The sequence below is a fragment of the Lathamus discolor genome, chromosome 1 (assembly GCF_037157495.1).
Source record: "Lathamus discolor isolate bLatDis1 chromosome 1, bLatDis1.hap1, whole genome shotgun sequence".
Classification (NCBI taxonomy): Eukaryota; Metazoa; Chordata; class Aves; order Psittaciformes; family Psittacidae; genus Lathamus; species Lathamus discolor.
In genome coordinates this window covers 17447886-17465104 of record NC_088884.1, presented here as the reverse complement: position 1 = coordinate 17465104, position 17219 = coordinate 17447886, and the positions used below count along the sequence as shown (strand labels likewise).

Below are 17219 nucleotides of genomic sequence, written 5' to 3'. Positions count from 1 at the left end.
CATGAACGAATGCAGCAGTACTGAGAACATCACCTCAGACACTGACAGCAGGTATTTGGGTCCTTTCACAGTGTTGGGGTGAGTGGTGTACATGTGTGCAACTCCCTCCTCACAGCTTCCTACTGAGATGCTCTGAGGTGCCTGAAGAACACTCAGTGCATGTTCTCACACACGCATGAAATGGCTCTCTGAGCACCTCTTTGCTTACTTTACAGGCTCTGAACCACATCCTGCCCCATTTCTTCCCATTACACAGACTGATTTGGTGAAGCCATGCTGCCCTGACCACCCCCAGCATTTGTGAGCCCCAACAACCATGGCTGCTCCTGCACTTCAGTTTAATCTGTGCCTGTACTGTCTCTCCTGTCAGCCTGCAACTGCCAGTACTGAGTTAGACAAGGGATTTTACTGGTTATTTCCCCTAGGCTTGGGGTTATCTCTTCTCCCTGAACTGAGGGTGTCCTTCTCTTGGGGCCCAGCTCATCACTTGAAGCCTGACCACTTCCCTGCTTCGGTGCAGTGCTGCAACATCATCTCACCTTCAAAAAGACTTCATTCTCAACCCAGGGTTTTATCAAACCAAGTTCTACTCACCCCGTACAGCATCTGAAACAATTACAGTGAGCAGATAAACCTGTCAGGTCAGCAGGAGAGGTGGCACAGGATGGAGAGCTGCCCCCCATGCAGACAGCCCCTCGGTGGGGCGGCTGCAAGTGGATAAGCACATGTGCCTGATGGAAAATACTGGGAATGTCCATAGAGCAACTGCCCTGCACAGCACAGCCCTTCCCACCGACACTTCTTGGGGGTTTTGCTTTGCATACTCTGTCTTTGCTCAGCGTTAGCAGCTGTTTGTGGATCGCCTGCTGCCTTATCCCCCTTCACAGGCCAGCCTTGCCTGCTGTTTGTCTTTCCTTGCATCCAGGAGGCGATAAGCAGATGCCTGTTTCTACAACAGCCCTTGGACTATTTTTTATTGCCCTTCCGACTGCTGTTAAAAGCAAGAAGACAAACCGGGAATGCGGAATAGGAGTTGTCTTGTTAAAATATTTTGATCCTGAGTGACAGAATGAAGGTTCTAAACCAGGATTTGCTTCTGACCATTTTTCTTGGGTTTTTAATCAAAGAAGAGAAAAAATAAAAGCCTAAATACTAATTGTAAACAGGAGGATTAAGAAAAATGCAATTTGCTCATTTAATGTGTTTTGGGCAGCAGCAGAAATGGCTACTGTTGTGTTTCAAGGACCAGATGATGCTGAATCTCACTGACTTACTTTGTTTTGTTTATTTTATGTTCTAGCTGGACAGAAACACTAACTAGTCACATTGCTGTCATTTTACAGCTTGGAAATATGACGGAACAAGAGGAGAGGGAAGGCCAAAACCCACCAGCTGAGACTGGATTCTGACCACATTCATTTTGATGCCATTTTCCTTCTTTGAGAGCAAACCTGCGGTGCCCCAGCAGTGGCGTGGTCAGGGCTGGTTACGGGGGGTGGCTGCCCAGCATCACCCCACTCTCCTGTCCTGTGCCAAATCCCACGACAGCACGCAACAGCACATCCAGCCTGGCCCGAAGGACCTGAACCCGTGTCCCAGGGAGCCCTGGGTACAACAAGGTCCAGGTCCAAGCAGAGGTGCAGGGGAAAGGGACTGCAAAAAGGCGAGGCCATCACACTGCCTTCCTCTTCCTCTGGCTGGGTAGGGTAGGCAGGGACTGCCCACAGCCTCTGCTTGGATCAATGGCAACAAGCCATGTTGCATTTAGCTCCTTGTTTAAAGGCAAATCATGTTGCTAGACCCTTCTGGGAAACAGGTAGTGGCTGCTATAAAAGGTTCTGTTGCCCTTTTCTGCCTTGTGAGAGGCACAGAAACAAAAGCAGCCACAGCTGCTGGTGGTACAACTTGTGACCTTAGCCAAAAGCTTGATTTGACAAACAAGCTGTTTATTAATGCACCTCATAAAACACGAGAAGGGCTACAAGGCTGGATAGCTTAACAAGACTGAGTAATTTTGCTTTCCAAGTATGCAACAGGCACTCTCTGCAGGAGGGCAGGTACACCCCTGATGCTATCTCCCAGCAAGTCAATATACATTTTGCAGAGGCAGACTCCATGGACGCACATGGGGCTCACAGATCTGGCAGGGTATGAACAGATGCAGCTGCAACGTTAGGCATCTCTGCTCACACTGCACAGACCCAGAGCTGCAAGCGTGTTTACAACCATGCATAAAACAAGTGTCCCTAAACAAAAGAAACCTAAAGGCAAATTTTGTGTTTATGCTGCCTGACCTTGACCAGTGTTGTGGCAGAGGAGGGGACTGTTGACAGAGTCAGGTAATAGAAATGATTAACCCTTTGGGAGCATGGGGTTTTGACAGCCAGGAGGACACAATTATGAGGTATCCCAATGCTCTTACCACTTCCCAGGAAGAGCCAAGCCACAGAACGGGTCCCAGCCTAACAACACGGAGACATTACAACATGCTGCACATTAGAACACTATAAAAACGCCACTGCTTCATATTCAAATGAGACACTTTTCAACAACGTGCAGTACTATTTGTGCACAAAACACAGTGTAAAGCAACTGTTCTCTGTTTTTGTGTTACCCAACAATCACTGGATCAGACTGGTCTCCACACAGCCACACTGTCACCAGCAACATTATTTATACACAAACCCTCAGTCTTCCTCCATGGCCAGATTTGCCAGGTAGGTAATCGCTGCTCCTGTTGAAGGTAAACTGTCTGGCTTTCAATGACATGCATCTGCACTGCTATTATATAGCAGACTGCCTCAGTTGAGATTTTCCAGCGCAAAAGATCAGGAAGAAACAAATAAATGATCCTATTATTTTGAAATTTTATCATATTTAGAATTCCACCTAATTTAATTTTGGATTCTCCAGTTACAGGAGGGATCCAAGACAAGCCGCCTTTTTCCTTGGAACAAAAATGAAGCAAATGACATAGATATTCTTTTCCTGCTGACTAAATCACTCTCCCCCAGCTCTCACCCATCTAATGCTGCAGCATTCCCAGTCCCCAAACATATCACCCAAGCAGTGCATTCATCAGAGCGTCTGCAACTCCCTATCATTGACAGATGTGATCTTATCAGTTCACACATTCAAGCAAAACTGCCTTTTTCCCCCCATCTTTCAGTGGCCTGAATTCAGCAGCGCTGAGCGCCCCGCTGCTGGCATCAAGGATGCACCCACAGATGGGAGGTACATGCTTCCCCTCTGGCATCTTTCATCCCCTGGTAAACAGGCGAGGACCACAGTATTTAGCCAGTGACCTACAGCAAAGGGAATGCAAACGCGGAGGGTACAGCAAGACTAAAACAAGACCTATTCTCAACAGAAAAAGGATGTAAGTGGGATGCATTTACTTACATGAAGATTCAGTGCCAAACATGGCTGGCCCCAGATGCTGCTATTTTAAAGAGGAAAGAAGAAAAAAGAGTGGAAGACAGAGGGAGTGTATGAGAGTAGGGATGAGACTGCTACACAGCAGGGGTCATGAAGCCAGACAATGCAGTCCAGGCTATCCAAGCTGCCAGATTCTCCGCTCTCCTCCTCTTCCCTCCTCTGCTCCACACCGCAGCAGCAGCAGCTTTTCCTTGCAACCGCAGCAAAGATCCTTCTTCAGGAAGCAAAAGGCAGGAGCTTCTGTTTTAAATCCAAGAGATACAGGCAGGCCAGCGTCCCTTCCGTGATACCGGCCGGCATAAATAGGTAGCAGCCACCAGATACTGCAATCCCCAGCCCCTGCTCTCCGTGAGACAATAGCAGAGCTTATGCATACACTGGATGACGTCAGGACACTGCAAAGACTGACTGCTGCTAACCCAGAGGCTTGGAGGGGGCTTGAACAGAGCACAGCAATTCAAATGGGAATTCCTTTGTCACAAAAAGCAGAAGACAAAGAGCCAGACATGTATTTCCCTGTGTGATGTTGAAGTCCCCACCCGGGGCTGTAACGCTAGCAGGAAAATATCTGCCTTGGATTCACACTCCTTTCCTCGGCTGCATGAGATGCAAAGTGTTTCCATGCAAACAGAATAAATTCTGAGGACAAATGTCCTAGTAAATGCCACTTTTCGCATCTTCAATAAAGAATAACCACGATTTCTATCACTAACTCTCTTCATTATTTTTTTTCTTCAAAGAAAAATTAAAATCTTGGCCCATTCTACGCTTCAGACCTATTTTTGACATCAAAGTGCTAACCAATTGTCTCATTTACTTAAATCTATTGTCAGAATACAGTACATTGCAGCAATGGTCTAACCATAATAGATAAGTCATACATCTAAATAAAAATAAAAACCCCCAAATCACACTGATCTCAGTGATAAAAAGGCATCCTAGCAACCAAAGGAATAGTTTCCTTATCTCTTCTTTATTCTTCTAAACCACCCAGCTCCAGTGTTTCTTAGCCTCTGCGAATGCATTTTTGAGTGCATTAAGCTTATTTTTTCTGACACTCAGTCATTTAAAAATGTTCAAACACAGAAACAAAGCCCCAAGCTGGCTCCTTCCAATCGTCCTGCAGACAAAAGGAATTTGCCTGTCTTGTGCTGGCAAGAGCAGCCAAGCAGTAAGTTAGCTGATGGTCAGAAGCTACCAGACACTGGAGGCCATCCATAGGAATAGCTGCCCAGAGGGGGAAAAAACAAGAATATTTTTGATAAGCCCCACAGAACAAGTATATGCAGTTCTCAAGATGGCAAAGACTGAAATGTGCTGCTGGTGGAGGAGGAGAAAGGATGCAAGCCCATTAAGTGAAGCACTTAAAGAAAAACAACCACCACCCCCTATTTCTGAGCTTTTGTGGGTTAACTGTTCCCAAATGCTCCTGCTGCTCTGTGTGCTAAGGACCTTTGTGCTGTTTGTGGAATATGTGAAGCCACCATGAGCAGCAGGCTGGAAAAATGAGCAACCTGCCACCTGAGGGTCTCACTGTGCTTAAATCATCAGGGAACTGAGCAGGCTGGCTAGGGCCATCACTGCCCTAACAGCAGACTGGGAAGCAATGTATAGGTCAGAGCCACAGTGGTCCACTGCCACACTAATTCCCCTGCTCCCGGGGATGGGAAACATAGTCCCAAGCTCCTACAATATGCATGTCCAGAAATGGCACGTATGGACCCTCAACAACCCTGGCCCACAAGTGCCAGGAGGAAGGATAGCCATCAAGAAACTGTAGAAACTGATCGTGCCCTTGCTGTCCTGGTGGGGGACACCTGCTAGGCACGTCAAGCTCCTCTCCTGGTAACCTCCATTGGCGCAAAATGCCCTTCAATTATTTCTCTGCTTTCGAGCCCACACACTGAACAGTCTCTTTGTGTTCTGCACACACCCTAAGAATACTTAGGACCACCAGGCCTTTGGGAGCATTTATCTGTATTTCATCTCTGGAACGGAGAGGCCATACCCTGGGGTGAAACACCTCACCTCATGTTCTAATAGGCAACTTTTATTCTCTCCATCAGCAGACAGGACACCGGTGCATGGTGACTTAAATCAACCCTTAGGCAGTGACTAACCAGATGTCCTCAGATTTGTTCTTAAGAACCTGAATTAATGGCCTGGCTGTTCAATCGTATAATGAATATTTGCAGTCACGTGCATGGACGCCCAGCACCAGGAAGATACATCCAAATTACTTTTGGCCATAATGATACAATGAGAGTGGCACAGATCCTCTGACAAGGACCATAGTTTTGCTGTTCCCAGAACTAAACTAGTTATTTTGACTATCTGAAGCTGCTAACATCTCTTTTAGTCAAAACAACTTGACAAGAAGCTGTAGTGCATGGAGCAACACAAGTGTTCTGGCTTGGCTTTCCAGCAGCCAAGGCAAGTTCACAAAAGGAACGTGTCTATTATGTACTGGCAAGTCCCCCAGCATCTTTGAACACAAATCTCTGGAACAAAAGCCCAAGTGCACTTATGCAATGGCTGAAGAGTAAATTTTGCTCAGATGGGTAGATCTGGACTTCCCACAGCATTATTTCCAAGGAAGATGCAAAACCTCAGGGCTTTCCAATGACATGCTTGAAGGTGTCACAGAGCCCAGGCTCTCTGCCAAGTTCTCAGCACTCTGACGCACATAGGCAGTTGAAAAGCCAAAACAACCCATGCAGTATCTGTGGAAAGATTTCATAATAATCTATTTCGTTAGCGTTAGGCTTGCCAGGTCACTGCTTTGCCTTGCAGGGAAGGTGACTCTTGACAAGCCACTGAAAGACTTTTTCTGCAATTCTTTCAAGCCTATCGAAAGCACTCTGTGAAATGCCTTAGAGGAAGAGTTAAAATCTGTTTCTGATCCACTGCTCTTCTAAGACCATAACCTTTTAGGTTGCTAGCTGGTTAGCAGAATTCCAAATTTATGTAAATGAGTGCACAGAGAATGTCAAATGACATCTTCTGCAAGTGTCAGCATTGCTGTGATTTGCTTACGATGTGCCTAAGACATTGTTCAAGTGTGAGATTAATTTACAATGCAACTTCCATACATTTCTCCACAAGCCAGCATAAAATATTTAAAGCAGCAAATAATGCATATTCATTCAAAGCTCTCTCCTATACATACACATTTTCCAAAGAAAGGCATGTGCTCCTCAACGATCACCATTCTTAGAGCAGATATTCTTTATTCCTCAGTTTATCACTGCAGAAAAATAATATACATATCTTACATTGTTTTATAAGGATATACCTGTCTAAACCCTGAAGCATAGTTTGGGTTTTAATAAAAAAATTGGATAATGAAATCTTAAATTTTATACAGATGTAAATTTCTCCTTTAGAGTAATTTATCTCAAGAAAAACAGTGCAAGCATGAAATTTGAGCTACCAACAGAGGTAGATCTGTACACATGCCTTATGCTGATCCACTAGACCAGAAGTCTTTATTCTCTCTTGTCACTAGAGAAACATTTAATTTTGAGCTTAACCTCCTTTTCCACAGGGGAAGCTCTAGAGAGGGGAAATGAATCCATTCGTCCTGTGAGGTTCTCCTGTCCTACTGCCCTGAGCAGCAAACCTCAACAGGGGAAGTTTCACCTGTCTCCTCCCAGGCAAGGGAACAGATCCCACACCTTCAAGTCTCTAGAGGGAAGGCAGAGGATAATCTCGATTGTCCTCAAAGATGGGAAAGGATTTTTATTATGTTAGTTAAACTTGACTTGACTTTCCGAGTTCCCTATTCTGTAAGCTTTTAATGCCTGAAAATGGAAAGTTTTTTAAGTCACTGAAAAATGTAATGCATTTAAGGTGCTGCTGGAAATCTCTGAATGACTGTGCAGTTAATCCACACCGTTCAGCAACCCCCAGAAGGAATTTATTCTGCCTCTGGGAATGTTAGCTGTCTTCCAAAAACCCGGCGAGACCCCCAGTCACTCATGCAGTGACGATCTCCAGCTTCTATAGGTTTTGTCAGCTCTGGCAACACCAGTAATTGGCCGACACCAACAAAACACTGCCTCTAGGGAAAAATGGAGCCAAACAGCAGCACGCATCACTGAGCTACAGCTCCTTGGCTTTACACTTTCCCTGCCCTTGTTTTGCTCAACTGTGCTGACTTTAACAAACATCTCTGGTGAAAAAAGTTGGCATCCTGATTACACCAGGGAGAACCTACAATGCTGGTACAACTCCAGCTTCAAATATGGGACCCTATACTTAAGGTACGGGCAAACCCCCCAAATGACCAAACTGAACAGCCTGTGCTGATGTTATGATGCTGAGTCCCCGACAAAGAACAATTACCCATCTGCTGGGTATTTTATCGATACCTCCCTCACCAAATGAAGCCAGTGTCTCAGAAATGGCACCTTTGAAGCCATGGCCATGGGCAGAGGGAATGTGGCTGGCCAGGAGAGAGGACAGTCCTGACGAGTGCTTCCTGGCAGGAAAGCAGGCAGTGGAGTAAGGGTCCTGTGAGGACCACTGGCTTGGATTACACAGCATTCAGAACCAAAGAGAGCCAATAAAGGCATGTCCCACTGGAAAGAAATGTCTGAAACGCTTAATTTGTGGAAACACCAGCATGTTCCCACCAGGATCCAGGCTGGGCAGCGAGGAGAAGAGCAGCCCAGGGAGGCAAGGGGACTGGCTAGCCAGACAGTGGAAAATATCCCTGCACATCTGAACTGTCTGGAAGTCCCCAATGTTCTCCTCATAGCCTGCTCTTATCAGCTTTTGTTTATGGTTTTCCACCCACATTCCCTCTCTGCAACTTTCTGTTCCCTTGTTGCACTGGCACAGAAAGGAAGGAGACTGCTGGCAGAAAAAAGTCAAGGTCTTTGTCCTGTTCAACATAGAAAAAAGATTTTATACCAGACTGACCTCTGCACTGCAGGAATGGTTTTTCCTTTTTATTATTAGCTGCTTTTGTGCTGATTTTTAAAATACTTCTGTGCAATCCATACTGCATTTATGCAACCCCATTTCATGTAAAAATCCTTTTTCTACAGCATTTTTTGACAACTAATGCCCAGAACAACTGATTTTTTTGAGTAAACATATGCATGCATACACACACACAAGTTACAAGACAGACTGAAGAGTAAGTATTTAATTTTGCCACACAAAATGTTTTTATGCCTGTGTTGGTCCTTATCCCAGAGATACAGTTGAAAAGACAGATTGCTTTTTTAAAAGACATACAATGAACCATAACAGCCAATTACTGCATTACTGCAATGCCTTTTGACTTCAATTTTAACAAAGATCTTAGCTTCAGCACTGCTCTGTAGATGATTACTGCAACCATTCACAAAGGGGAGCGAGAGGCAGCTCGGAGGATATGCTCAGCAATTAATAGAGAAAGTTCTGTGTGTTCTGCCTCTCCCAGCCCACCCACCCATCCGGGGCACATCTATAGGACATGAAGACCCAGCAGTTATGAAATGATAGAACATTACACACAGAAAGCTGTAGGTAAAAAATACTGTGCACAAGAAAGAAAATAAGAAAGGATTAGCCCAGCTTAAGCACTTAATTCTAGGACACGGCTGAGACTGTGGATCCTAGGCGGGTATCTGGCTCTCTTCAGAGGGCTGGGTACTTGCTCCCCTTTAGAATCATGATCTTCAAGAAACCCCAGATCTTGGGCTCCTGTCTTCTCATAGGAACCAGAAACTTCTGTAGGCGACAGAACCTTGAGATACTAAGTAATAACAGTATCTGCTTCTTCCCTGGCAGTAGCCCCTACACTCTATTTGAATACCCAGGGTCTAGAACCAGGGAGCAACAGAACAGAAAGGTATTCCCATTCTGTACAACAGAGGATGCAGAATAAATCTTCAATTTTCAACAACCATTTCCCTTCCAATATTCAGTGTGAGACTGGAAAATAAAGCAGTATTATTTTATAAGTGGCAGAGTATAGCTCCCTTTCTGTACAGGACTGTCAAAAGATTAGGATCATGATTCATCTCCAATTTATTTCCATTCTGTTGGTTTTCAGTTTGGTTGGTTTTGGTTTTTACATTAAACCATTTATCCTCAAATACCTAAGGCAGTTAGCAACATACTAAGGCAATCTACTCACTGTGTGCAAATAATGTATCAAATCCAAATCAAATGTGTTGTTATTTTTTTAATAACATCAAGCCCCAGTGCTCAACAGAGCATGTGTAATGGCTTTGTGAAGTTCTGTGGGCAGTTTTTGTCCCAAATGCAGGCAACTATGTGATGAAATGGTGCTTCTACTGTATCTGAAAAATATCTCGGCAGAACACACAACCCTTCCATAGGATCCAAGGGGAACTGAAGTAACCAAATCAGCACTGTGGTTAAATTAAGTACACTAAAGTAACCACCTATTGAAATGCCTCTTTAAAATAATTAAATACAGAAGAAAGGAAAAAGTGTACTTTCTACATTGAGGGAAATACCTGAAATATTCTGGTTTGGGGCTTTTTTTGTATTCTGAGAGTCATTTCCAAGGATCTATGCCACAGGACTGCACACAACGTACACGTGAAAGCCTCAAGTGTCAGAGTGAACAGAGGTGGAAAACAAATTAAAGAACAGATTACAAACAGAAATGTCATCATTCCTTATGCAACTCTGAGGGACCACAAATTAGGATTAAGGCTGGCCCGGAATAAACCCCATGCAAACTGGCATCAGAGGGAACATGTGTGCCTCAGAAAAAACACAAATACCAATACGCATAAGTCAGAGAGACTTAGAGTAGTAGTAAATATTGCCAACACTGCATTATGATCTGCATTAATAACGTCTGATCTGATGCCAAAACTTCACGATTCAGAGCAAGTCTGATTGTTGAGAGAGGAAGATCAAATTTAAATTACTTCTCAATCCAAGTAAACACAGTAAGAAAATTAAATTTGACATTATAAATAGCAATTATTTCATCTTACATATGGGAAAAATTAGGAAGGACTTCAGAGCCTACGAGGGAATACCCACAAAATAAGGTACAAAGGTGTCCAAACTGTTTACAGGAGCATGCTCGGTCTGTCCCTGCTTAGAAACTCTGAAACCTGTCAGCCATTTCAATCCAACTTAGTGAAGGGATAGGACAAACATATTTATCCCATGTTCTATGTGACAGCAAGGAGTTAGGTAGGGAAGAGATAACTTATGAAGGTTGCTGCTGGATGAGTGAGTGCTGTGTTGAGCACACTCCCTAGAAGATATAAAATAATCCATAACATAACCATGGGAAAAACTTCAATCTGAGCTTTATTTTCCTATGTGGACACTCATGTGCATAACAGCTGATGAGCTGACACTGCAGCCATAAATACACCACCACTGTGGAGTCAGCGGTGAAACCAAGTCTACAGGAAACTGTTTCACTGGTTCCACTGGACAAACCTGTAGTCATTTAAGGATTTTGGTTTGCCCAAGATGCAGCATGTTGGTGGTATCCCAACCCCTCTTTCCAGGGCTACCCACTCAGCTTCCATGCGGTGCCAGCCTCACAGACTGGTGAGATAAAATTCCTGTCTTGGAATAAAAAAGTTTAACCCCCAAAATCAGTAAATGTTTGGATAACTTGATTATAATAGCTTTTCTTGAGAAAGAACAACTTCTAAGAGTCAATAAAACAATCAGAGCAAGATGTCCTCATGAACCTGCAGCTTGACTGGTGTTAGGCTGCTGCAGTCCATTGATGAGGCTCAGGGTGCAGGTTCCAGGCAGCGAGCCTGGGTACGGCAGTCTCATTTGTTGAACACTCAACACCAGAAAAGTAAAATCTATCCTGGAAATGCAACATTCTCCAAATTAAAAACAAGACTTATGTGGATTAGGGCCTGAGGAACAAATGTATAGTGGTGGCTTCCTCGTCACTGAAGCACTTAAGTACCACTGGCTTCTAGGAGAAAAAGTAGGCTTTTAAAGTAGGCTCTTAAACTTGACAGACACCTTGAAAATGCTCCCCTAAACAAAGCACTAGAGAAAATGTTAGGCATTTAGTCATGGTAACAGAAGGCTTATACACACAGAGGAAAATAAGACTGGAAAAAGTGATGGCATCTGCCCTGCTCATCGCAGAGTCAACTGCACCGATATCCTTCTTGCCAGGCACCAGTAGTCACAAAGGAAAAATGCAGAATCCTAAGTTCCTGCTCCATGTGGGAACTCCCCTAAGGATGCACAGCGACCTTTATTAGGAGCTCAAGGCACTTACTAGTTCACAGGGTTCCTCTCACAGCAAACCACCATGCTGCCAAAACACAAGGAAGCCTCAGTAAGTACAGCTTACGCCTTCTGCCCAGTAATGGTCACTGTACGAACACCGTGGTAGAACCGTGACTCCAGGTGGGCATGATAGTTAAGTGTCCCACTTAGTGGCAATTAAATAATCAGGTATCAACACTAGTAAAGTTTCTCAGAGCTTGATACTAGTTGTGGTTCCCCATCTGAGCAGACCACACTGCCCTGGGCTGGGGTCCTGTTATCCTGCTTTCTGGCCTCTTGCCTGGAGAGATGCGCAGTACCTGCAGAGCTGCTGCATTCTAGCAGCATGAGGAGAGGATAGAGACATGGAGGTTGCAGCTCCCATTCTCCATAACGCTCATCCCAGGAAAGTCTTGAGCAGCTCAGATGCAGACATCTACATACATGTATAAGAAGTGATTCCCGTGTGCCTGGGAGTTTTAGGGGAAGCACAGGAAAATGGAAGGATATGTTGAGATCAGGGGCCCCGTACTTCAAGGGAGGAAAAGCACTCCAAACCTATCTTGAACTGCGACCTTTGTTATGGGTACGAGACGGCCCAGAACACATCCCAGACTTCAGCATGATCAAGTCTCCTGGATCAACACATGCTCAGCTGCGAGAGACATGCTTTCCCTCCCTGCAGCTGCATAAAACTCCATCACACCAGTGTTTTCTCCATGTTCAGAAGCACTGAGCCACTTCTCTGCCTTCACTGCCATGAAGGATTCAAGGGCTTGTGCCCAGTACTAGATGGCACACAGATGGTTTATCAGCTTCATCAGCCCAGGCAGGAAGATCATGCTAAGCACAGTGTTTGCAGATGCACTTCATCAAAGAGCAAATCTCCCCTGCCATCAGAGACATTCCTCCTCCTAACAAATTTAACATGGAGACACACTCTTTTCTCCAAATGGAAGGGTTTCTGGCCCTTTCAGTATAACTGATTTGTTTACTTAGTACCACCTAATCAGTTGTCAAACCAGACTGAAGAGCTTCAGCTAGCAGTAGAGCCCATGCATACAGTTCTGCTCAGCCTGCGTGGTATGATAGGCAGATCACCTGGCTTCAAGAAACCCATCAGCCCTCAGATGGCTACAGGCTCTGCGTAGCACGGTTGGTTGTTAGTGTTATTTGCCCACTTCAGCCTCTGGCCCCATTTACGCTACAAGTAACTAGTGTTTGACACCACTTCTCCTTTGCAGAAGATGGTTTGGTGGTTGGCCAAAACAACCTCAAGCCCAAGCAGCGACTTGCCTCTTGAGTTTCGTTGATTAAGGCTCCGCACCACCACAGCCGTGCTGTGGGATCCCTGCAGGCATGCCGGAGCAGTAGCTCGTGGGCCTATTAAACATCAATCAAACAGCATGAGGAATACATCTTGTGCAAACAGTTTCATCTTTTTCAATGAAAAATCTCAAGAAATTGTTTTCTGAAATAAATGACACAGACTGTTGTGTCTTTCCTCACAGCAAACATCACTAGAAACAGTGCACTGGATGAACACAGTCGTGGATGGCACCTTCCCTGATCTTGACCCTTACATCTCTTTATATGCTGGTAAAAACAGGCTTCAGTACTTTTCTTCTTGATAATTGTGTGTTTGACTGAAATTGGTACAACACATTATGGGTAGGGTGTACTTCTGCAGACCTAACAGTACAGAAGTAACTCTTTCAACTGCAGGCAAAAAAACCATGCTGTGATGACATGACTAAACATTTCCATGTCATCAAGCCCAACAAAACAGATTGTGTCAGGCAGTTCTGAAGTTTCTGCAGATAAAGTAAGAACATGAGAGCCTTTGATTTCCCAAATCATGGACTTTTCCATGATACTTTCCATAATACTTCAGGGTATTGCACTAGAAGTGGGCTAGAAAGTAGTTCAGAAACATATCACAGTTTGGATTTTCTTAAAAGTTACAATGCTTTTTATTGTTTCTTGACAATAACCAGACAACGGATATACTTCCTTGCATTTGTTGTGAAAGAATTGAAAAACAGTTTCTGAACGTCCTTGGTTTGAAATACCACTGACCTTAAGAGAAAAACATGATCTTGATCAGGTCTTTGGGTTTTTTTCTTCCAGTTGACAGATGACTTCATATACTGTTGGCAGTGATCAGAACTTTTCATCCTCTTAAAAAGCATCAGGCCAAATCCTGAAAACCCAGCTGTTTCATTTTCTTTCACTATCAGGTAAATGCACACTTCTGGCAATACTGTGGCATGATTAAACCCACCTTTGGTACTTGCTTTCCTGAGCGGCATGTGAGGAAGCAGGGAATGGACCTGGCTGAGCAGAACGTAGGTAAGAGCACACAGTGAGACCAACTGCCCCCTAGAAAGCTGTTTAGCGGAGCAAAGTCACCACTGACTCACAGCCGTCTCTGCCTTCTTTACTGCTCTGTGGGAATCACAAAGTTCCTGTTAACCTGGGACGCTATTACTGCACCAAATGCTGTGGTCATGACCAAGCTCACTGAAAATATAGCCTTTGGTCACCTTTGTACCCCTAGATACCACACCGGCAGACCTAACACACTGTTCTCCAAACAGACAGAACTCACCCTTTGGATAAAATAGACTTCAGACACCAACAGGCTGCACATGCAAGCTATTCTTTTCAAAACAGTACAGTTCTTTTGGGAAATACAAAACTTCCTTTCCCATTTCAGTGATGGTTGAAGTCATTTCTGAATAGCATTTGAAAAGAAATGTAACATTCTCTAGATTTAAAGATGCTGCTTAAATGGGAAAAGAGTATACTGCATCCCAAATTACAAGAGTTGGTCTCAAGGCACAAGGGAGTTCAGGGAAATGAAGCACATCCGCACAAACGTGGATCTAGTGCAGACTCCAAATTCCCACTGAAGTAGGAGAGCTCACCAGGCGTCTTTCACCCATTTTAACTCCTTTTGGCCTTTTATCTATCTATTTATGTATTTACTGCCTAGAGTTTGCAATAAATAGCCCAAGCTGTCACCAGGACCTTAGGAAGGCTTTGGCCCTTGCAAAGTCTCACCTAATTGCCCCTACACTCGAAAGAGAAACCATTTCTGACTACTTCCCTCTCAGAACTCTGAAAACCTCTTTCTACAACCTGCACAACTGATTAGAAAATGTTGTCAGCAGAGTGCAGTGAGCATTCCAGTGCCTCCCCTACTCCCAGACCCCAACCCTTGGTAATAGATTCCCAACAGCTCCAGTTGGGAGCTGTTCGGAATACAGTTTCTATTAAAATTATATAAAAAATGTAAGAATTTTATAATAGAATCATAGAATCATAGACTAGTTAGGGTTGGAAAGGACCTCAAGATCATCTAGTTCCAACCCCCCTGCCATGGACGGGGACACCTCACACTAAGCCATCCCACACAAGGCTTCATCCAACCTGAACACCGCGAGGGATGGAGCACTCACAACCTCCCTGGGCAACCCATTCCAGTGCCTCACCACGCTAACAGGAAAGAATTTCCTCCTTATATCCAATTTAAACTTCCCCTGTTTAAGTTTTAACCCATTACCCCTTGTCCTGTCACTACAGTCCCTGACGAAAAGTCCCTCCCCAGCATCCCTATAGGCCCCCTTCAGATACTGGAAGGCTGCTCTGAGGTCTCCATGCAGCCTTCTCTTCTCCAGGCTGAACAGCCCCAACTTCCTCAGCCTGTCTTCATGTGGGAGGTGCTCCAGTCCCCTGATCATCCTCGTGGCCCTCCTCTGCACTTGTTCCAGCAGTTCCATGTCCTTTTTATGTTGAGGACACCAGAACTGCACACAATGCTCCAGGTGAGGTCTCACAAGAGCAGAGTAGAGGGGCAGGATCACCTCCTTCGACCTGCTGGTCACGCTCCTTTTGATGCAGCCCAGGATACGGTTGACTTTCTGGGCTGCGAGTGCACACTGCCGGCTCATGTTCATTTTCTCATCGACCAGCACCCCCAAGTCCTTCTCTGCAGAGCATATATACATATTTTATATATATTATATATATTTATTATAATAAATATTATATATTATATAGTATATATTTATTATATATTAATTTATAATATAATATATCTTATAAAATACATTTCTATTATATATATTTTTATGTAATATATATTTTATATAATATATAAAATATAATATAAAATACAGTTTCTACTAAAATGCTTTCAGACCCTGCCAGAAGGAGCTGAGTTGTCAGGTTTTTTATCTGTGCTCTCTACACAGCACTCAGATGTGTTTCTGCAGTGTATCAGCTCTCAGTGTGCCATGCACTTTCCCTGTACACAGACACGGCTTACAGAAGTCTCCCTTCTTGTGCTACTGTTCCTCACTCATTTCTAGTCCAGACAGAGCCACCTTCTGACACAAGGAACTAGCAGACAAGCGCCCACCCTGCCATGGTCCAGAGATTCCCATTAACCATCATCATTCACTTTACTCACCTAAAGCCACCATTCACATCATGACCCTCCTCGCATGTCTCAGAGCCCACCGCCACTGCCCTGGAGTGGATTTGCATATCCCAGATTTTCCAAATCCCTGATTTTGCTTTGGCAGGGAGCTAAAAAAACTAACCTTGAGTTGTTCTTATCAAAACCCACCTCCACAGGACTCAACAGACAGCAAAAGCCTTGTCTGAGAAATACAAGCTAATGATAGCACTGTGAAGAGACTGCCTGGTGTCATCACAGCAATGCAACACAGAGCCCTTTCCAGCAAACGGTGAGGAACCCCAGCTAAACACCTCTGGATTGCTGTGTGGCAGCAATCCATGCAACAGACTGGTGCCATTTCCCAGGTCAGCCAAGGCTTTCATTGCTACAGGGACCTACTTGCATTTGCATCACCATTTTATCTAAAATCTTTATAAGGCTGCAATGGAAAGCTGTGCTTCAAGGACCAGGCTTCACTGAAAAGCCAGAGACCTGGCAATCAAAACACACTGCAGAGGAGACAGAGTCAGGGCAGACTCAGGCGCAAGCACAATGTGAGAATTGCAGGAGATGGGAGACGGTTAATGGAGTGATATGGCGAGGAACGTAGTCCATCCCTCTCCGTGTGGTCACAGCTGCCTGAGCCACATCCTGTGACCAAAGAGAGCACCAACAACAAACCTCCAACCCAGCCCGGCTGTCAGAGGAATTTTCCCACAGTAAGGATCACATTCATCGCTCCGTGCCAGGAACAACATTGCATTGTAACATCCCCGGGATTCCAGCAGACAGAAGAAAAAACATCCAACCTCAGCCATGAGCAGACTCCGAGAAGTGGCTGACGTGATGAGGGGCAAGGCTCTTCTGGCTGCACCGCAGCGCCAAAGGTTTTATACGTGTTGACCACATGGCCAAGCACAGTGACATGAACTCAAGTGAAGAAGGGAGACTAGCTCTTAATAAACCTTAAAAGCCTTATGATTAAGCAACCAAGCTTGACCTTACCTTTTAAATTCAAGGGAAAGCTGAGAAAGGTCAGAAACCCCCAAGCTTAAAGACAAAACCAAGTGTCTGA

General features: G+C 44.6%; 1 protein-coding gene across 3 annotated transcripts in view; it reads right to left on the bottom strand.

Annotated features, from left to right (window-relative positions):
* ST7 (suppression of tumorigenicity 7) overlaps positions 1-17219 on the bottom strand; it is a 147761-nt gene that overhangs the window by 105389 nt on the left and 25153 nt on the right. Inside the window, exon 1 of one of the 3 annotated variants that reach the window (XM_065699897.1) lies at positions 3403-3600. The exons of the other annotated variants lie outside the window; for them this stretch is intronic. Coding sequence (XP_065555969.1) covers positions 3403-3424 — 22 coding nt within the window. The 5' untranslated portion in view covers positions 3425-3600. Of the gene's footprint in view, positions 1-3402; positions 3601-17219 lie in introns of those variants that run through there. 3 annotated transcript variants of the gene reach the window in all.